We start from the raw sequence: 15148 nt of genomic DNA, 5'->3' as shown, positions 1-15148 counted from the left end.
CGTTGGTATAATCACATCGTTGCATGATGTTATTTCGTAACCTGTCTGCTATGTCGAAAGATATTGGTCCACTTGATACATCTGGTGATGTATAAAAAGTCAGCATGTACTCTGGCTTAATGTGGCCTTAGTCTGCGCAATAGGTATTAATATGTCACTTCACTGGTAGGATTGGCATTAGCGATATGACGTCACGTGATGTCATAGGTTCTCGTTCACACAGAACCTTTCAACAAAGTTCTCATTCACGCGACCCTGAACCTTTCAGGGGCTCACACCATCCATAATGATTACTAATCACAGGTTACAATTTATTAAGACGTTTTAAGCAGAATATTCAACTATTCGCGAGCGTACTGGTTAAGGGTAGTAAATAGTTGCATTTACGCGATATCACGAACCCGCTAATCAACAGCTCAGGCGGCCGGCGTTTAAGCATTTTGTGAAAGGTGGCCGCCAACCTGTAATACGGCGCCTATGGTCACGGAAGCTTGAAAAACACCTGCATATACCTTGAAATTTTGATATCTGTATGTTAATTGTTCGAGACGCATAAAACAACATTTGCTAAATTCGAAACTCGATACTGTGTAGTGCTTACCACGGATACATTGTTTCGTAACAGAAAACGCCAAGGTCCAAAACCGGATTCATATCGCCGGCCGTCTTGCCTTCGGAATCGAGGATTCCCGTTTATAATCCGACGGAAAAGAAGAAACTAGTGGGAGACGAAGCGCCTTTGAACAAAGATTTGGCCGACTGGCTGAAAGCCCACCCAGGTTCGCACGGTTCTCTGCTGCTATAATGTATTGCCGCACGACTCTTCAGCTTAGTTATGTGTCATAGAATTTCTTTACTACCATACAGCCACATTAACACGATATATATGTAGCTAACATTGCCCAGCGTACCTTGGCAAGAGATGTGAAGGTGGCGGGAGCTTGCATGACAGGAATGAATGCCGAGAGCAAATGTTGTTTAGAAAAATGTGCATTGTCGTATTGATAGGAGTCTTCCCTTCCAAAAAGTATAATCTGAAAATGCGAGGCCGACCGCGTACTTGATTTTGATTGCTCGTCTTATTTTGAGGGAACTGTGAACCTATGTTTGACTGTAAAGTGCAATGATTCTACGCTTATTATGTTCCTGGGAGTAGAAGTACAGTTAATCAAAGTAATATAGGTTTAGCTGGCCGACTACTTGACCTGGAATCCTGTATCCCGGTGAGATCTTCTTGAGACGCAGATACTAGGCCTACACGAGACATACGAATATATTTCAGACGTTGATACTAGTAGGTTTAGCAAACGAGTCTACTGATTCTCTCGAATCGGGGGGGGGGATTGTACTATAGGCAAATGCTCTAGAACAGGGGTTCTCAACCTGGGGGTCGCGCCCCCCTTGTGGGGGGGGGGGCGTGTAACATCTGAAGGGGGGCGCGAAGAAGCGGCCACCTGAAAAAAATTTTTCTTACCTCCAATGCATGCGTGTTTCTCTCTACATAAACCCAATTTCATATATTTTTATTCTCTCATCAACATTCATAACCGTCCATACCATCAAACAATCTGTTGGGGTTGCTAGCATCCCAGTTGGATTTCGTGATATGACGATAAGGGGGCGCGAGATTTTTCACTATCAAAAAGGGGGGCGTGTCTGAAAAAAGTTTGAGAACCACTGCTCTAGAATGTGATATATTCATGGTTGGATGATCACTATATCCCTGCAACAGTAACTGACGTATGTTTATGCGTATAGAGACAGTAACATGAGCAAGATGCTTGTCGCATTCTCATTTTTACATGGATGTAACCTGATTAAACTATTAGAATTTAGAACTTAGTCAGTTTTCAAAATCTCCCCCCTTTTGTTTTGTCTCCATCATTTTCTCTCGGCTCGGTTTCTTGTCGCGGCTTCTATTAACGCCGTTCTCCTCAGGTTTCGTGGTCGACTACAAGACTCTTCGGCAAAATCTCAACGACGAAGCGGAAAAATCGCGGCCTTCATCTTCCGAACCGTCCGCTCCCGCCGAATCGAAACCCACGTCTTCGAAACATTCGTCCAAGTCAGTCTCGGAAAAATCTCGGACTCCCGAGCTGCGGCCGTCGTCGCGGGACCGCGGCCAGGACCGGCACTCCGGGTCGGTCGGCGAGAGCAAGCGGAAAGCCGGGCAGGAGGCGCAACAGGCGATGGACCAGCAGGCGTTCCAGTCTATGATAGCGCAGTCTCTGATGAACCCGGGGCTGCTAAACGCCATGTATGGGGCGTCGCCAGGTGGGTGTCGGTTGTCGAAAATCAGGGTTGTAACCAGGGTCACGACTCGACTCGAGTCACGATTTTTTGGTGACTCGACGTGACTCGAGTCATTTTTTCAAATGCGTAAAATGACTCGTCTTGTACTAGAGTCATTGTGCATGACTCTGACCAAGTCATATGACTCAAGACTAGGACGGCCAAGACAGACATTTCATCGTAACTTTGAAGAATAGTAAAGTCACCACATGATTGGTATTTCGTCTATCAGTCCTGATACTTGAAAAATAGGGCCAGAAACTGATGAGACTGAGGAAAAGCACTATATGAATGCGGGTCATTCTATATCACTCGAGCAGAGTTGAAAAAAGGGGGTTGGATTGGATTGAACTGAAAACTGAACAGTGGGCATGATGACTTGGACTTGGGCTAGAGTCAAAACAGTATGACTAGGTCTCGACCCTCTACTGGTTGGTTTGAACTCGTACTTGACTCTATGGTGAATTGAAAATGACTTGATTTGTGACTCGGAACCTTGTGACTCGGTTACAAGCCCAAATTCTAAACGTTGCTTGGCATAGGAAGTGGTCGTAGATTATTATTCAAGAGTTTTTTAGTTAAAATTCATCGGAACGATTGTGTAATAGCCGTAAATATCTGTCTGCTGATTCCCTTATTTGTCTTGTTACTCTAGAAATGAACGCCTTGATTGCCAGCGGTATGATGCCGGGTATGCCGCCCTTCATGGACATGTTCAAAGACCAGTCGTTTCTCCAAACACCGTCTTCTTCCAGAAGTAGTCATTCAAAATCAAAGGTTTGTTTATCCTTTCCAATCTATGTATGTAGTCTTTACACCAGGGGCGGGCAACATACGGCCCGTGAAGGGATTTTGTCCGGCCCGCGGACAGTTTTCCGTCTTACATGATAATGTGGCCCGCGGCTATAGTCTGCCGAGATACCCCGCTACTTACTTACTTACTACGTCAAATTTTAGTGACTGTATGTTATTTTATACATGTATGCGTGCGAGTGGAGTTTGCGCGTAAGTTCGTCGAAGCGAGAAGACTTGCATTATCGGCATTTACGATGTACCCAACCCTATTATCATTTGTGGTAATCATGGTGTTTGTAGACTACAATTGTCATTTACACCAGACCAATATTTCTAATTTTTGATTCCGTAACCGCCGACATGTAGCACGGCACACTTGTAGGCTTTTGTAAGACACCGTTTGTGTCAGGGGTCGCCAACTCAAAACGGGTCGCGGGCCACTTTTCAAATTTCGTAGATGCCGCGGTCCGCATGCATTTAATATCGAGATAAAATAGGACACACAGATGAACAACGATGCTATCTCATCACCTACTCAGCCCTAATGAATTGATATATTGGTAAACTTGGGGTACCGGGCTTACCGAACGCCTTGAAATATTAATTAAGGATTGCACCGTGAGTTGATTGATCACAGCATAGTGTCCTATCATAGTGTCCACATTATGGTCTTTAGAACACTATGGTCCTATATGGTGTGTACACAAGCAAATCTCACGGCTCAGTGAAATTGGTCTACGTCACACTTTCCCTTTGGTGGCTTGTCGATCAATAAATTTGATAAAACGGGTATCAATCGAAAGCTACCGCGGTACTGATTGCGAAAATATAAATTATATTCTACTCGTGGTCCTGGAACCCACCAAAATCAGCTTCGAATGTTGCATTGTAACAGAGTTTGGTATTGTGACGCAACCAGGCCGTCTGGGAGCAGGTGAGGAGCAGAGTAAACCGCAAGCGTATTGGCCCTTGTTGCCCAACATATTGAGCATTCACACTCTTACTCTCGTGCGTGCGCGCTAGCTCCTGATCTGCTCAGACGGTATGGCTGCATCACAATACCAAACTCCGTTACAATGCTACATTCAAGGCTGATTGGTGGGGGGGGGGGGGGGTTCCAGGACCTGTAGCAGAATAGAATTTATATTTTCGCAACCAGCACCGCGGTAGGTTTCGATTGATACTCGTTTATTCAAATTTATTATTCGGCAAGTCGGTCGAAAACTACCGTCGAATTGCCCTTGACCAAATGGAAAGTGTGACGTAGACCAATTTCACTTAGCCGTGAGATTTGCTTGTTTCCGCACCATATAGAACACTATGATCAGAGAGAAGCAGACATGGTGGCGCCTGTATGACAATGCTGCTCTCAAATCCACATTATATCCTCGTCATTATCGGCGAGAAATGGCTTCGACGTGACATTGCTGTCGTTAAAATACATTCATTAAACACGATTTATTCCTTGTGTATGTGGATAAATATGCGAATAATGTATTGATTCAGCAATCCGGCCCGCCAAGTACTTAATTTTCCTATATCCGGCCCGCCGACTGGAGAAGTTGCCCGCCCCTGCTTTACACCATACTCTACCTCATCGGCTATTCTTGGCTTGCAGTGTTTGTGCTGGTCAAATCTGCAAATATTTAGTTGGTAGCGCATCTGTATCGTAATGGTTGTTTTTAGTGCACCGGCATCGTGTTGTTTTGTAGTTTTTTACTTGTCCTTTCAAGATAATTACATTTTCCTGTATATCGATATCATGAAACGCCATTATACTGTAATATGTATCAGACTTGGATGACTAGATAGTTTAGTTATGTAATTAGTGTATTTAGTCTATTTTGTTCAAGGTTTCTTTGCTCTAATTCTAATATAAATTCCAATCTACTTTCTGTCTTTCCGGAAAATGCTTCTGGAGAGCTGTATAGTACGACACGAACAAAGCTTTATGTACAGACATTTGCAATTCTGCTCATGGGTATAATCTCTGATATGTAAGAACTGAACTTCATTCAATTTCGAAGTTTTCGCGAATTTGGTAATTCTAATTCTAATCCATTTTGGAGATACCTGTATAGCTATTATTATGCTTATAATCCAATCTGAAAAAAAACGGTAGCTATAATTCTAATTCTATTCTAATTCAGAAAAGCTAAAATTTTGTAGTGGTCCACAAGCCTATGTTTACTTTCTTCAACCATATTCCCGGAATCAAAAAGTTATTCTTGCACTCCTGGCTTCTCGTACACCCGAGTTTACAAATTTCAAATTTTGCCCGCAGGGTCAGAGCCACTCTCAGCATTCCTCGGCCAGTCAAATGCCTGACCTGGCCGCGATGCTATCGCTTGGTAACATGCAGAATCCAGCCGACCTAGCCATGCTCACCCAACTCTTCAGCGGCTACTCTGGCCCGCCGGCCACTTCGGAAGAAGATATGCGCAATCAGCTCAAGAGACTAATGGAAAAACCGCCTTCCTCACTGCCTTTAGACCCGAAAGTATTGCCGTTATGTGGCCTAGACGTTCCGTCCTTTTTTCCCGGTAAGCTGCCCTTTTCTACAATCATGGATTGCCATTATTTTTCATGTAACATTACACCTATTTAGGCATGCCAGGTTACGTGAACCCGTTGCTTTACGGAATGTATGGCGCCCCGGACATGTCGTCCATGCCCGACCTGCTGCAGCAGATGCACATGACTTCGTTGCTGGAGAATGAATACGCGAAATTAAGCAAGGTACGTTTGTAGCCGTTTGTGTGGTTTGATGCCTGTGTATTAGCTGGTTGATTGTAGACTTGGAAGTGGTCAATTAATTATTAACCCGTCTAGTAAGATATGTTATTGGAAATATATTGCAAGATATATGAGATTGTGTATTGTACGATTAGCATCTTACCTTTCATGTCGGTTTGCGGAGTAACAAGTGTCATTAAATTCTGCTCGTATTCGAACGGGCGATAACGTTTTCACTGTCTCGTAGGTCTGTTCAATTCCAAGAATTAATTCTCTACTACATCTGCTGTCACCTACAGACGCTTTTAAATGGTTGTTTAGCGATTGGAAAATTGGATTCCAATTTGATTTTTCCAAGTAATATATGACTCCCGCATTGTGTGACATCAGAGGTATGCTATGTACAAAATTGCTGATGTTGTAAAACTATGCGCATTCCAGTCGTTGGAAATTGTATGGTATCAGTTCAACACCCGATAACAGGAGGGCACATTGAAATCGACACAACTTGGTGATAGGCTGATTAAATGAAACTAATTCAATAGCATAATGTCTGTTTTGATAAGTAACACAGTAGTGGTACTAACAGAAACTCATACCCTATGTCTAGTGTGTTTTTAACTTGTTATGCTCCATAATATGTACCCATGGGACATTGTGCTGTCATCTTATGTACACAGACCTTGAACCTCTTTTCCGCTCTGGTAAAAGTATGATCTGCATTCTGATACCTACCGTCACCCCTGATTGTGTGCAGTTGTTGATTTTGAGCATGCTGAAATGGTTTGTTTGTGTTTTAGGACGCTAATATGGGGGCTATGCAAGACTTACTAAACAATCAGAACGCGTTGATGGCGAGTCTGAGTTTTAACATGAACAACCCAGAGCTGCAAAAAATCATGCGGTCGCAAGAAGCGATGCAGCCGTCCATGGTAGACTCTACGATTTGCGGAGCGAATTTTCGATTTTACTCACGCGCACCCTCCGTGTTTAGGCATCCCTCGCCAAGTCTTCGTCGAGTCAAATCCCGGGGTTTGACGACACGAATTTGCAAGCCGTCTACCAACAGCTTCACGCGTCCTCGCGACAGGAACATACCGAGAGCAAGAAGGACAAAGATAATAGTCGTGGGTTGACTTGACACAGATGCATAATTGTATATTTTTATGTATTGAATAAGAATATATTCATATTAAAATTCATCTGACTATTATTGACTGACAATTGTCAGCAACTAGCTGGTGAAGAATTCAGAAGGACATGAAATGTTATGGTATACTTCAATATAAATATATTTTTTAATTGTATATTGAAGTTTTTTTGACCTCCAAGACACTCTTCAAATGTATATAGAAATTCATTTTTCTTCAATCTGAGCCACTTCTTCAATACCTACTTTTAGATACAGAGAAAAAAGCACCCACGTCTGAAGCCGAAATCGCGATGGATTTGAGAAGTCAATTGCAGAAGAAATCATGAGCAGCCCAGCACTTCTGTGACCGAAAACCATATTCTCCTACTTTTTGATTTTTATCATTACGTGTAAATTTTGTATTTTTTTGTGTGATTTCGTCAACTCGGTGTAAAAACTTTTCTTAACTTCTGTTTGATGTAATAAAATCATGGTAACTAATACAATGTTCTGAAACAGACTGAGCATGCTGTGACTATTTAGGTTGTTTTTAGCTTTTACTATAGTATTTTTAGTCGTTGCCACGTGATATCGCCGAGCCACGATCATTACAATGTAAATAGACGGCCCGTACGCGGCCATTGTCGGAATCAATTTACAGTATGCTGATCAAAAGTGTGGGATACGCCTGCAATGTAAACAGAGCGGACTGTTTCGGCGGTGAATTATTAACAGCCGGTGAAGGAGCAAAGGCCTATTTACTGTAGTAAGAGGTTGTTACCTTAGCTGCTAGATCAGCGCCATGTTGTTACGGAATAAATTGCATGACTCTGTTCAGTTTTTATAAACAATGTCTGTAATATGCCGAATGCAAAACGCACAGTCCCATTGCCCTTCAGCACTAGTAGCCTACTTCCCGCTAATGCCGGCCGTTCCACTTTTTGAATTGATGAAGAAGAGCGTTGCGTCATGAGGCTGACACAATAAATAATTAAGAAATGTACTTTGAGTCAAGGGCGTTCTTTTTTTATCGACCAAAGATATCGATCACTCGAGAAGTCGTGCGCCGCTCGCCGAAATAGTTCAATTGGAGCGATACTGCATAATATGTCGGAGTCTCGGCTCTCGAAACAATTGTATTATACAAGTTGAGTGGGGTGGCGGAGGGAGTGGGGTGGCGGAGGGTAACGCGTCAATATAAGCCAGTCGTTGAACTCCCGCTAACGCCGGTGTGCACTGATTTGCGCGCGGTTTGTTTTGATATGTTGCGCTCAAGCGTTTTTAGAATGCGATATGCGGTGGGTCGTTAGAGGTAATGATATTCATGAGATTGCAAAGTACTGATAGATCGCTGTTGTGGTGACGGGATGTCATTGAGAAACGATTTAGCGCCACTGTATCTACGCGGGATCTACACGTCGAAGGAATTGCGGTGACAGGGTGCCTTCAATCGGATTGATAGACAGGCTTCGTCAAGTCGTTTCAACTATTTTTATTTATGCTGGCACAGTATAGCGATGTTTGGGAAAAGTTGATGACGAAACTGAAGGATTTATAAAAAGTGTATAAGCCTCAAGATATCAAATCAAATAGTATATTCATATTGAAATGAACCCGAATATTTTCGGCTGACACTCGTCAGGGGTAATCGTCAGCAACTAGTAGAGAATTGGAAAGAACATTGTATATCAACAATCGTATCATATTGAAATCGTATTCATATTGAAATGAACCCGATTGTGATACAGTTGTTGATATACAATGTTCTTTCCAATTCTCTACTAGTTGCTGACGATTACCCCTGACGAGTGTCAGCCGAAAATATTCGGGTTCATTTCAATATGAATATACTATTTAATTGTATATTGAAGTTCTGTACCTCCAAGAAGCTCTTCAGATATCAAATCGAATGACAATTCCGGCGTTTGGGACGGTCGTCAGAATCTAATTACGTCATTTTTGCGGGAACGTATGTTTTTGTATATAATCGAGATACGTATGAATGAATCACTAATACGAGCCGAACGAACAATGGAGCGCCACATCGCTTGACTCGAATGAAAAGCCCAGTGGGTAGCAGCGCGCCCGTTTTGAATGTGTAAACTTTATGCGTTGGTAGCTCTGTTTTATTGTCACGCATTACAACAGAATGTCTCGCAACCCAAAACAACGGCTACTCGAGCTCGATTAGTAAGTCAATGCGACGCGTTTCAGATCAGGTTTACAATATGTCAGGATCGATTGTCGGGGTATCGTGGGCGTATTTATGAGGAGGGTAGATTCAAGAAAGATCTCGAACCGCAGCAGTTTTGTTGGCAGATTAGATTCGCCACCCATGTAAATTGCTGCACAAGTTCTTACGTAAGGAAATTAAAAAGTGTTAATATTATAGACTTCATAGTTTTCTACCTATACGATAACTCGTCATATTTAATATTTCCAGAAAAACGAATAGAATATGGAAATGAATGAAATAATCAGGATTTTAACTTGTTATAATATTGACAACCTGTTTCTGTCACTCGTCAGTGTTCAGGCTTCTACAGTTGTATCAGGGTGTAAATGAATGATTCTATATATGTACTGCTATAGGTCTGCTGCGAGAATTGGATGGACTATTTTTCTGTTTTCTACTGTTTATTTATTTTGATACCAGTTACATACCAATGCCAAGCTCATAGTACTAGTATAGGCTACTTGGTCAGGTTCTAGAGATTTGCGCTATTTACCATGTAGGCTACTGCCCTGTTTGGAATCGCTGTTCTGTGCTCACACTATATTTCATTTTTTAATTATTTTTTATTAAATTAATTTAACTTGGAAAATCGTCGCTGCTCCCCTGATATATCAGGCAAAAAGGCCAGCGATTCCAATCAGGGCTACTGCTAGTTCCCAAGTTCTATCGGCACTTCTTCGATGGCAGTCAGAGATCGAAAAGTGTTCACCATGATCACCAATGAATGTTTTCCATGAACACAAATAAAGTTTTATAAACGTCAAAATATATTGCTTTGCGTTTGGAGAGGGTTAGGGGGGATATCAGGGTTGCGGGAGGGGGTTATTAGGGTTGTGGGAGGGGGGTGTTGGGGTTAGGGGTATATTAGGGCTGCGAGAGGGAGATGTTGGGGATATTAGGGTTGCTGGAGGGGGATATTAGGGTTGTGGGAGGGGGGATATTAGGGTTGCGGGAGGGGGGTTAGTAGGGTTGTGTTTGGGTTAGGGGTATATTAGGGCTGCGAGGGGGAGATGTTGGGGATATTAGGGTTGCGGGAGGGGGATATTAGGGTTGTGGGAGGGGGGATGTTAGGGTTGCTGGAGGGAGGATATTAGGATTGGGGAGGGGGGATATTAAGGTTGGGGAAAGGGAAATATTAGGGTTGGGGGAAAGGGGGATATTAGGTTGCGAGAGGTGGGTTATTAGGGTTAGGGGGATATTACGGCTGTGGGAGAGGGGATATTAGGATTGGGGGAAAGGGAGATTGGAGGTGGGTTAAGCCCCGGTTAGGGGTAATCCAACCCCAACTTTGAACCTAACTCACCTCCAACCCCCCTTTCCCCCAACCCTATAATCCCCCCTTCCCTAACCCCAATATCCCCCAACCCTAACCCACCTCCAATCTCCCTCTCTCCCCAACCCTAATATCCCCTCTCCCACAGCCCTAATATCCCCCTAACTCTAATATCCCCCCTCCCGCAACCCTAATATCCCCCTAACCCCAACCCTAATATCCCCCTCCCGCAACCCTAATATCCCCTTAACCCCAACCCTAATATCCCCCTCCCCAACCCTAATATCCTCCCTCCAGCAACCCTAACATCCCCCCTCCCACAACCCTAATATCCCCCTCCCGCAACCCTAATATCCCCAACATCTCCCTCTCGCAGCCCTAATATACCCCTAACCCCAACACCCCCCTCCCACAACCCTAATAACCCCCTCCCGCAACCCTGATATCCCCCCTAACCCTCTCCAAACGCAAAGCAATATATTTTGACGTTTATAAAACTTTATTTGTGTTCATGGAAAACATTCATTGGTGATCATGGTGAACACTTTTCGATCTCTGACTGCCATCGAAGAAGTGCCGTTCTATCTAGGGCAGTGGTTCCCAAACGGTAGGGAATTCCCCACTGGCGGGGAATTCAACGGTTTCTGGTGGGGAATAGACGCATTTGTTCAAAATTATATACAGGACAGTTAACATATTCACGGAGACACATGCGCAATTACCGTTCCCAGGTGACTGCTCTGGAATGTATGTATCGAAATTTATATTGCGTGTTGTTCACAAAACCTCATTTTTTAACTCACAAACGCATCCAGCACGACTAGTTTGACGTGAAATAACACTTTCGCGAAATTTTGAGCGTTACTGGTATCGGTTCAGAATACGTTTTATGTTGCAGTTATAGGCGGTTGTCTTGCGTACCGGTGTGGTTGTGTGTCTTGAGTAGGCCTACTCAAACAAGCAAATAGCTGCTCTGTGATGACAAAAGTGCTGGCTATAGTGGAGAACAGGACCGTAACTGCCGCACCCCAAACCATCAATTGGGGGGGGGGGGCGAGCTCGAAGGTGCCCAAAATTATTTCGTGAATTAATATAAATTAAAGTATTTTTTTTGAAATTTGTGCCACTTTTGCAAAAAAAAATCGCTCTGCGCTGGGTACGCGATTTAATAATGCCGAATATCTGATTATTGGGTACCCTTCCCACACGAAAATACGTAGAATTTATAGAAACGGAGATTTCGGCGTCGGTCATTACTGCGCCACGACGCACCAAGGCATATGAGGTTATAGGCCATGTAACATGCAACTCCGAGAAGTGTGCCAGAACGATCAGCAACGAGAAGACCTTGATCGAGAAGGAATGCCCTTGTGGTGACCCAAAACTTCGATATATATACAATATACAACATACATGTTTAATTGGCTAAATGGCTGGCGCCGAATGTTCCTGTTCTTGCGATCTGAACCCCACAGGACAAATGCCATCCCGCAGGGAAAAATAATTTGCCAGTAAAGCGATACCAATTTGAAATCGTGTGTGCGTTTTAGTTTTGGCGATTTCCATATCTTTTGACACAGCAGATTATAGGAGGTAACGAAATAGCATAATGTAACGAAGTCAATATACCAACGGGTGTACCCGAAGATGTTTTTTCCAGCACACCTCACTCAGCTTTACCGGTAAATCTGATTATGTGAGCAGCGAGGGGATAAAAAATTGATAGCAAAATGTATGCAATCATATTGATCGATGCAAACACGAATTATAGAAATTTTTCGCGGTTCGCGCGTTTAGTCGAAGTAAGGCGACGCATTAGACAGTAGACTCAATGTATAGCTGATAAGTTGCAGGGAAATTCGTACAGGCTCAGCGGGGCCGAGGGGGTTCTGGGGGCCCAAGACCAACGTTTTTTGGCGGAGCTGACAAAGAGCTGTTACGCCCGGTCCTGGTGGGGAATGAAGGCTCGGAATAAATCTGAAGTGGGGAATGAAGACAAAAAGGTTGGGAACCACTGATCTAGGGACATGCAGTTGTTTCCAGACATTGTTTGGCGACTAATGAGGACACGAGGGTGTGCTTTCTGATCTGAGGGTGTGTGTCCAAAGGGTTGAGGTCCTGACACACCTCCATTTACCCCTGTTGCAGAAATCATGACCCTCGAACTGTCAAAAACGGGCTCGTGCACTCATCCATGTTACATATAACGATGGAGGCAGCTAACACAGGAACCAGGCACATAGCGAGGCACATGCTACAACTCGCCCTGGCAGTATGATTTCCATGTCTGTGGCAATTCCGCCAATTTCGTGAACTATCCCATACGGTTGAATAGCCTTATATGAAACACGAGCACTAAAAGCTTGTCTGGCCACCGCAAATCCTAGGGCAAGTTTTTGCAACTTTTTTTTTCACAACTTCCGGCGGCTTTCTGATTTGACACACATTCAGGTTGGACCGCCTAAAATATATTTTCAACAGGGTTGTAACCAAGTCACAAGGTTACGAGTCACAAGTCAATCTCACTTTTATAGTTTTGACTCGAGTCAAGTCGAGTCATTTTCAATTCACCACCGAGTCAAGTCTGAGTCCAAGGCAGCGAGCAGAGGGTCGAGTCCGAGTAACGGTTTTATTACTCGAGTCCGAGTCCGTGTCATTGTGTTGACTGCTCAGTTTCCAGTTAAATTTTTGTTAAACATACTCTTTATAAATCTGTTTAGTGATATCGATTGGTTCGCAGTTACAATACCATACACTAATTTTCCTCACTTTTAGCAGTTTCTGGTCGCATTTACAAGTACCAGTACCAATAAACGAAATCCCAATATTGTGGTTACTTTACTATTCGAAATTACAATGAAATGTCGGTATTGGCCGTCAGAGTCTCGAGTCGTATGACTTGGTTCGAGTCATGCGCAATGACTCGAGTCCAAGTCGAGTCAATACAAAAATAGACTCGAGTCGAGTCGTTTCCGTATTTTGAGAAAATGTCTCAAGTCAAGTCATCAGAAAATTGTGACTCGAGTCGAGTCATTACAACCCTGGTTTTCGCTGTGTCAGTTTTTTCAGGCTATTGATTTTGTTGCAGTCGCCAACATTGAGTTTTGTTGCAGTGCCTTGAATACAGAACGATTCGAGTGTCTCATACCCTAATAATTTCAAGGAACTTGCTCATAAATGCAACTTTTGTGAAAATTAAATGCAACTTTTTACTGGAACTTTTGTGAAAAATGAGTGCAACTTTCCACGGATTTGACTGCAACAAAAACTTTGCCTGGGCCATTACTTTCATTTATTTTAGAGTGTTCTTCTGTCAACTCAGCTGTCACCATGAACACTATGTTGTTTCTATTGATCAGCCGGGAAGACTTGTAGTCCCAATGAAATGACACTGCGCAGTCAGTCAGATTTAACGCGATGAATTAGAAACTGTCATGCTAGTCCTATTACGCTACAATATTAGATCTGGTAAAATTCGAATTGCATGCAAATAATTGCAGAAAGGGGACCATGATTCCATCTTATTACACTTTCATATTGTGAATTGAGTTTTCATATATTTATGAAACGCGCAAAGATGTTTATTTATGCAATGTTTATTTATGCAATGTTTATTTATGTTTATTTATGCAACGCGCAAAGATGTTCTTCCTGCTTTTCAACAAAGCAATATAGTCTATGATTTCAAGTGCCACTGTGATTGTCGGTACGTGGGAAGAACAACTCAGCGCTTGCAGGAACGCATCAAACAACATGTCCCTAGCGTTATTAGATCACGCATACTGGACTCTCGCGAAGACGCAGCCGTAACTGATCTCCGAATAGGCGAATACTAGAACGTAATCAGGCCATGGCTATGAACTCTGCCATCGGCAAGCATTTGGCTGAGAATGCAACTTGCGCTAAAAACTATCGCGATGAAAGATTTTCGATATTAGGTAGAGGCCTCACTAATTTCCATCTGTCTGCACTGGAATCGACTTATATTAAAATCCACCGACCGCGCATGTGTCAGCAGAAGGAATTTGTAGTGAATCTAAAAATTGTCCACTAGCTGCGCTCGCGGTTCGCCTGTATTTCATGTTGTTTGTTTCTATGACGTCATAATTGGTTGTATGCAATGTAGCTAGATGCATGTTTTTGAAATTCTCCATTTGCTGACGATTGCCCTTGAGAAGTGTCAGCTCGAAAAGCTTCGGGTTTTAATATGAATATATTATTAAAATGTATATTAAAGTTCTGTACCCCAAAGAGTCTCTTCATATATTTATGTTGAACGTTTGCAAAGTAAAAGCATATTTGATATGTCTTCCTTCATTTTCCATTTAATGCAATTAGCTAGGATTACGCTTCTTGCTATCCATGGTTATAAGCTATCTGTAGTATCTTCATATCTTTTGATATTGTTACTCAGTACGAACTTTTTGTATCACCGTACTCAAAATTTGTAGAAGGAAATTTGAGATTGTTTGAAAGTGTATGCTTTTGCAGGGTGTATCGTAATTTATTTATTGTAATAATATAGATCCTATGAAGCAGTGAAGTCAGAAACTCCCTGCCATGAGTATGGTCAAGTCAGAATCCACCTCCAGTAGTGTAAGTCCACTGTTGCAATGTTTTTTTCTTCTACTTAAGATTCTGTATCTGTGTCGAATCTCATTTATTATATTGTTACCTGTTATTC

The 15148-nt window shown here is 42.8% G+C and overlaps 2 protein-coding genes and 1 long non-coding RNA gene across 11 annotated transcripts in view; 2 read left to right on the top strand and 1 right to left on the bottom strand.

Annotated features, from left to right (window-relative positions):
- Positions 1–7475, top strand: part of LOC145458382 (ATP-dependent chromatin remodeler CHD7-like) — a 46647-nt gene extending 39172 nt beyond the window's left edge. For 2 of the 3 annotated variants that reach the window (XM_080336739.1, XM_080336738.1), the window contains exons 44-51: positions 626–779; positions 1939–2274; positions 2948–3069; positions 5372–5630; positions 5696–5826; positions 6624–6755; positions 6818–6950; positions 7226–7475. In XM_080336739.1, the coding sequence (XP_080192865.1) occupies positions 626–779; positions 1939–2274; positions 2948–3069; positions 5372–5630; positions 5696–5826; positions 6624–6755; positions 6818–6950; positions 7226–7302 (1344 nt within the window). In that variant the 3' untranslated portion in view covers positions 7303–7475. The remainder of the gene's footprint in view (positions 1–625; positions 780–1938; positions 2275–2947; positions 3070–5371; positions 5631–5695; positions 5827–6623; positions 6756–6817; positions 6951–7225) is intronic. The other variant, XM_080336740.1, reaches the window with a different exon arrangement.
- Positions 7476–9734: 2259 nt separating this feature from the next.
- On the bottom strand, positions 9735–12621 carry LOC145458380 (uncharacterized). Its single transcript, XR_013921126.1, has 2 exons — positions 12480–12621; positions 9735–9854 (listed from the first exon to the last, which is right to left on the bottom strand). It is a non-coding gene; the product is annotated as an uncharacterized LOC145458380 (long non-coding RNA).
- Positions 12622–14910: 2289 nt separating this feature from the next.
- LOC145458358 (uncharacterized) overlaps positions 14911–15148 on the top strand; it is a 41603-nt gene continuing 41365 nt past the window's right edge. For all 7 annotated transcript variants that reach the window (XM_080336714.1, XM_080336708.1, XM_080336711.1 and 4 more), the window contains exon 1: positions 14911–15060. In XM_080336714.1, coding sequence (XP_080192840.1) covers positions 15025–15060 — 36 coding nt within the window. In that variant the 5' untranslated portion in view covers positions 14911–15024. The remainder of the gene's footprint in view (positions 15061–15148) is intronic.

Source organism: Botryllus schlosseri, chromosome 16, assembly GCF_051294905.1.
Source record: "Botryllus schlosseri isolate E-star chromosome 16, Bs_hap1, whole genome shotgun sequence".
In the NCBI taxonomy this organism is placed as follows: Eukaryota; Metazoa; Chordata; class Ascidiacea; order Stolidobranchia; family Styelidae; genus Botryllus; species Botryllus schlosseri.
The sequence above is the reverse complement of the archived record's forward strand: the minus strand, read 5'-3'. Positions and strand labels throughout refer to the sequence as shown.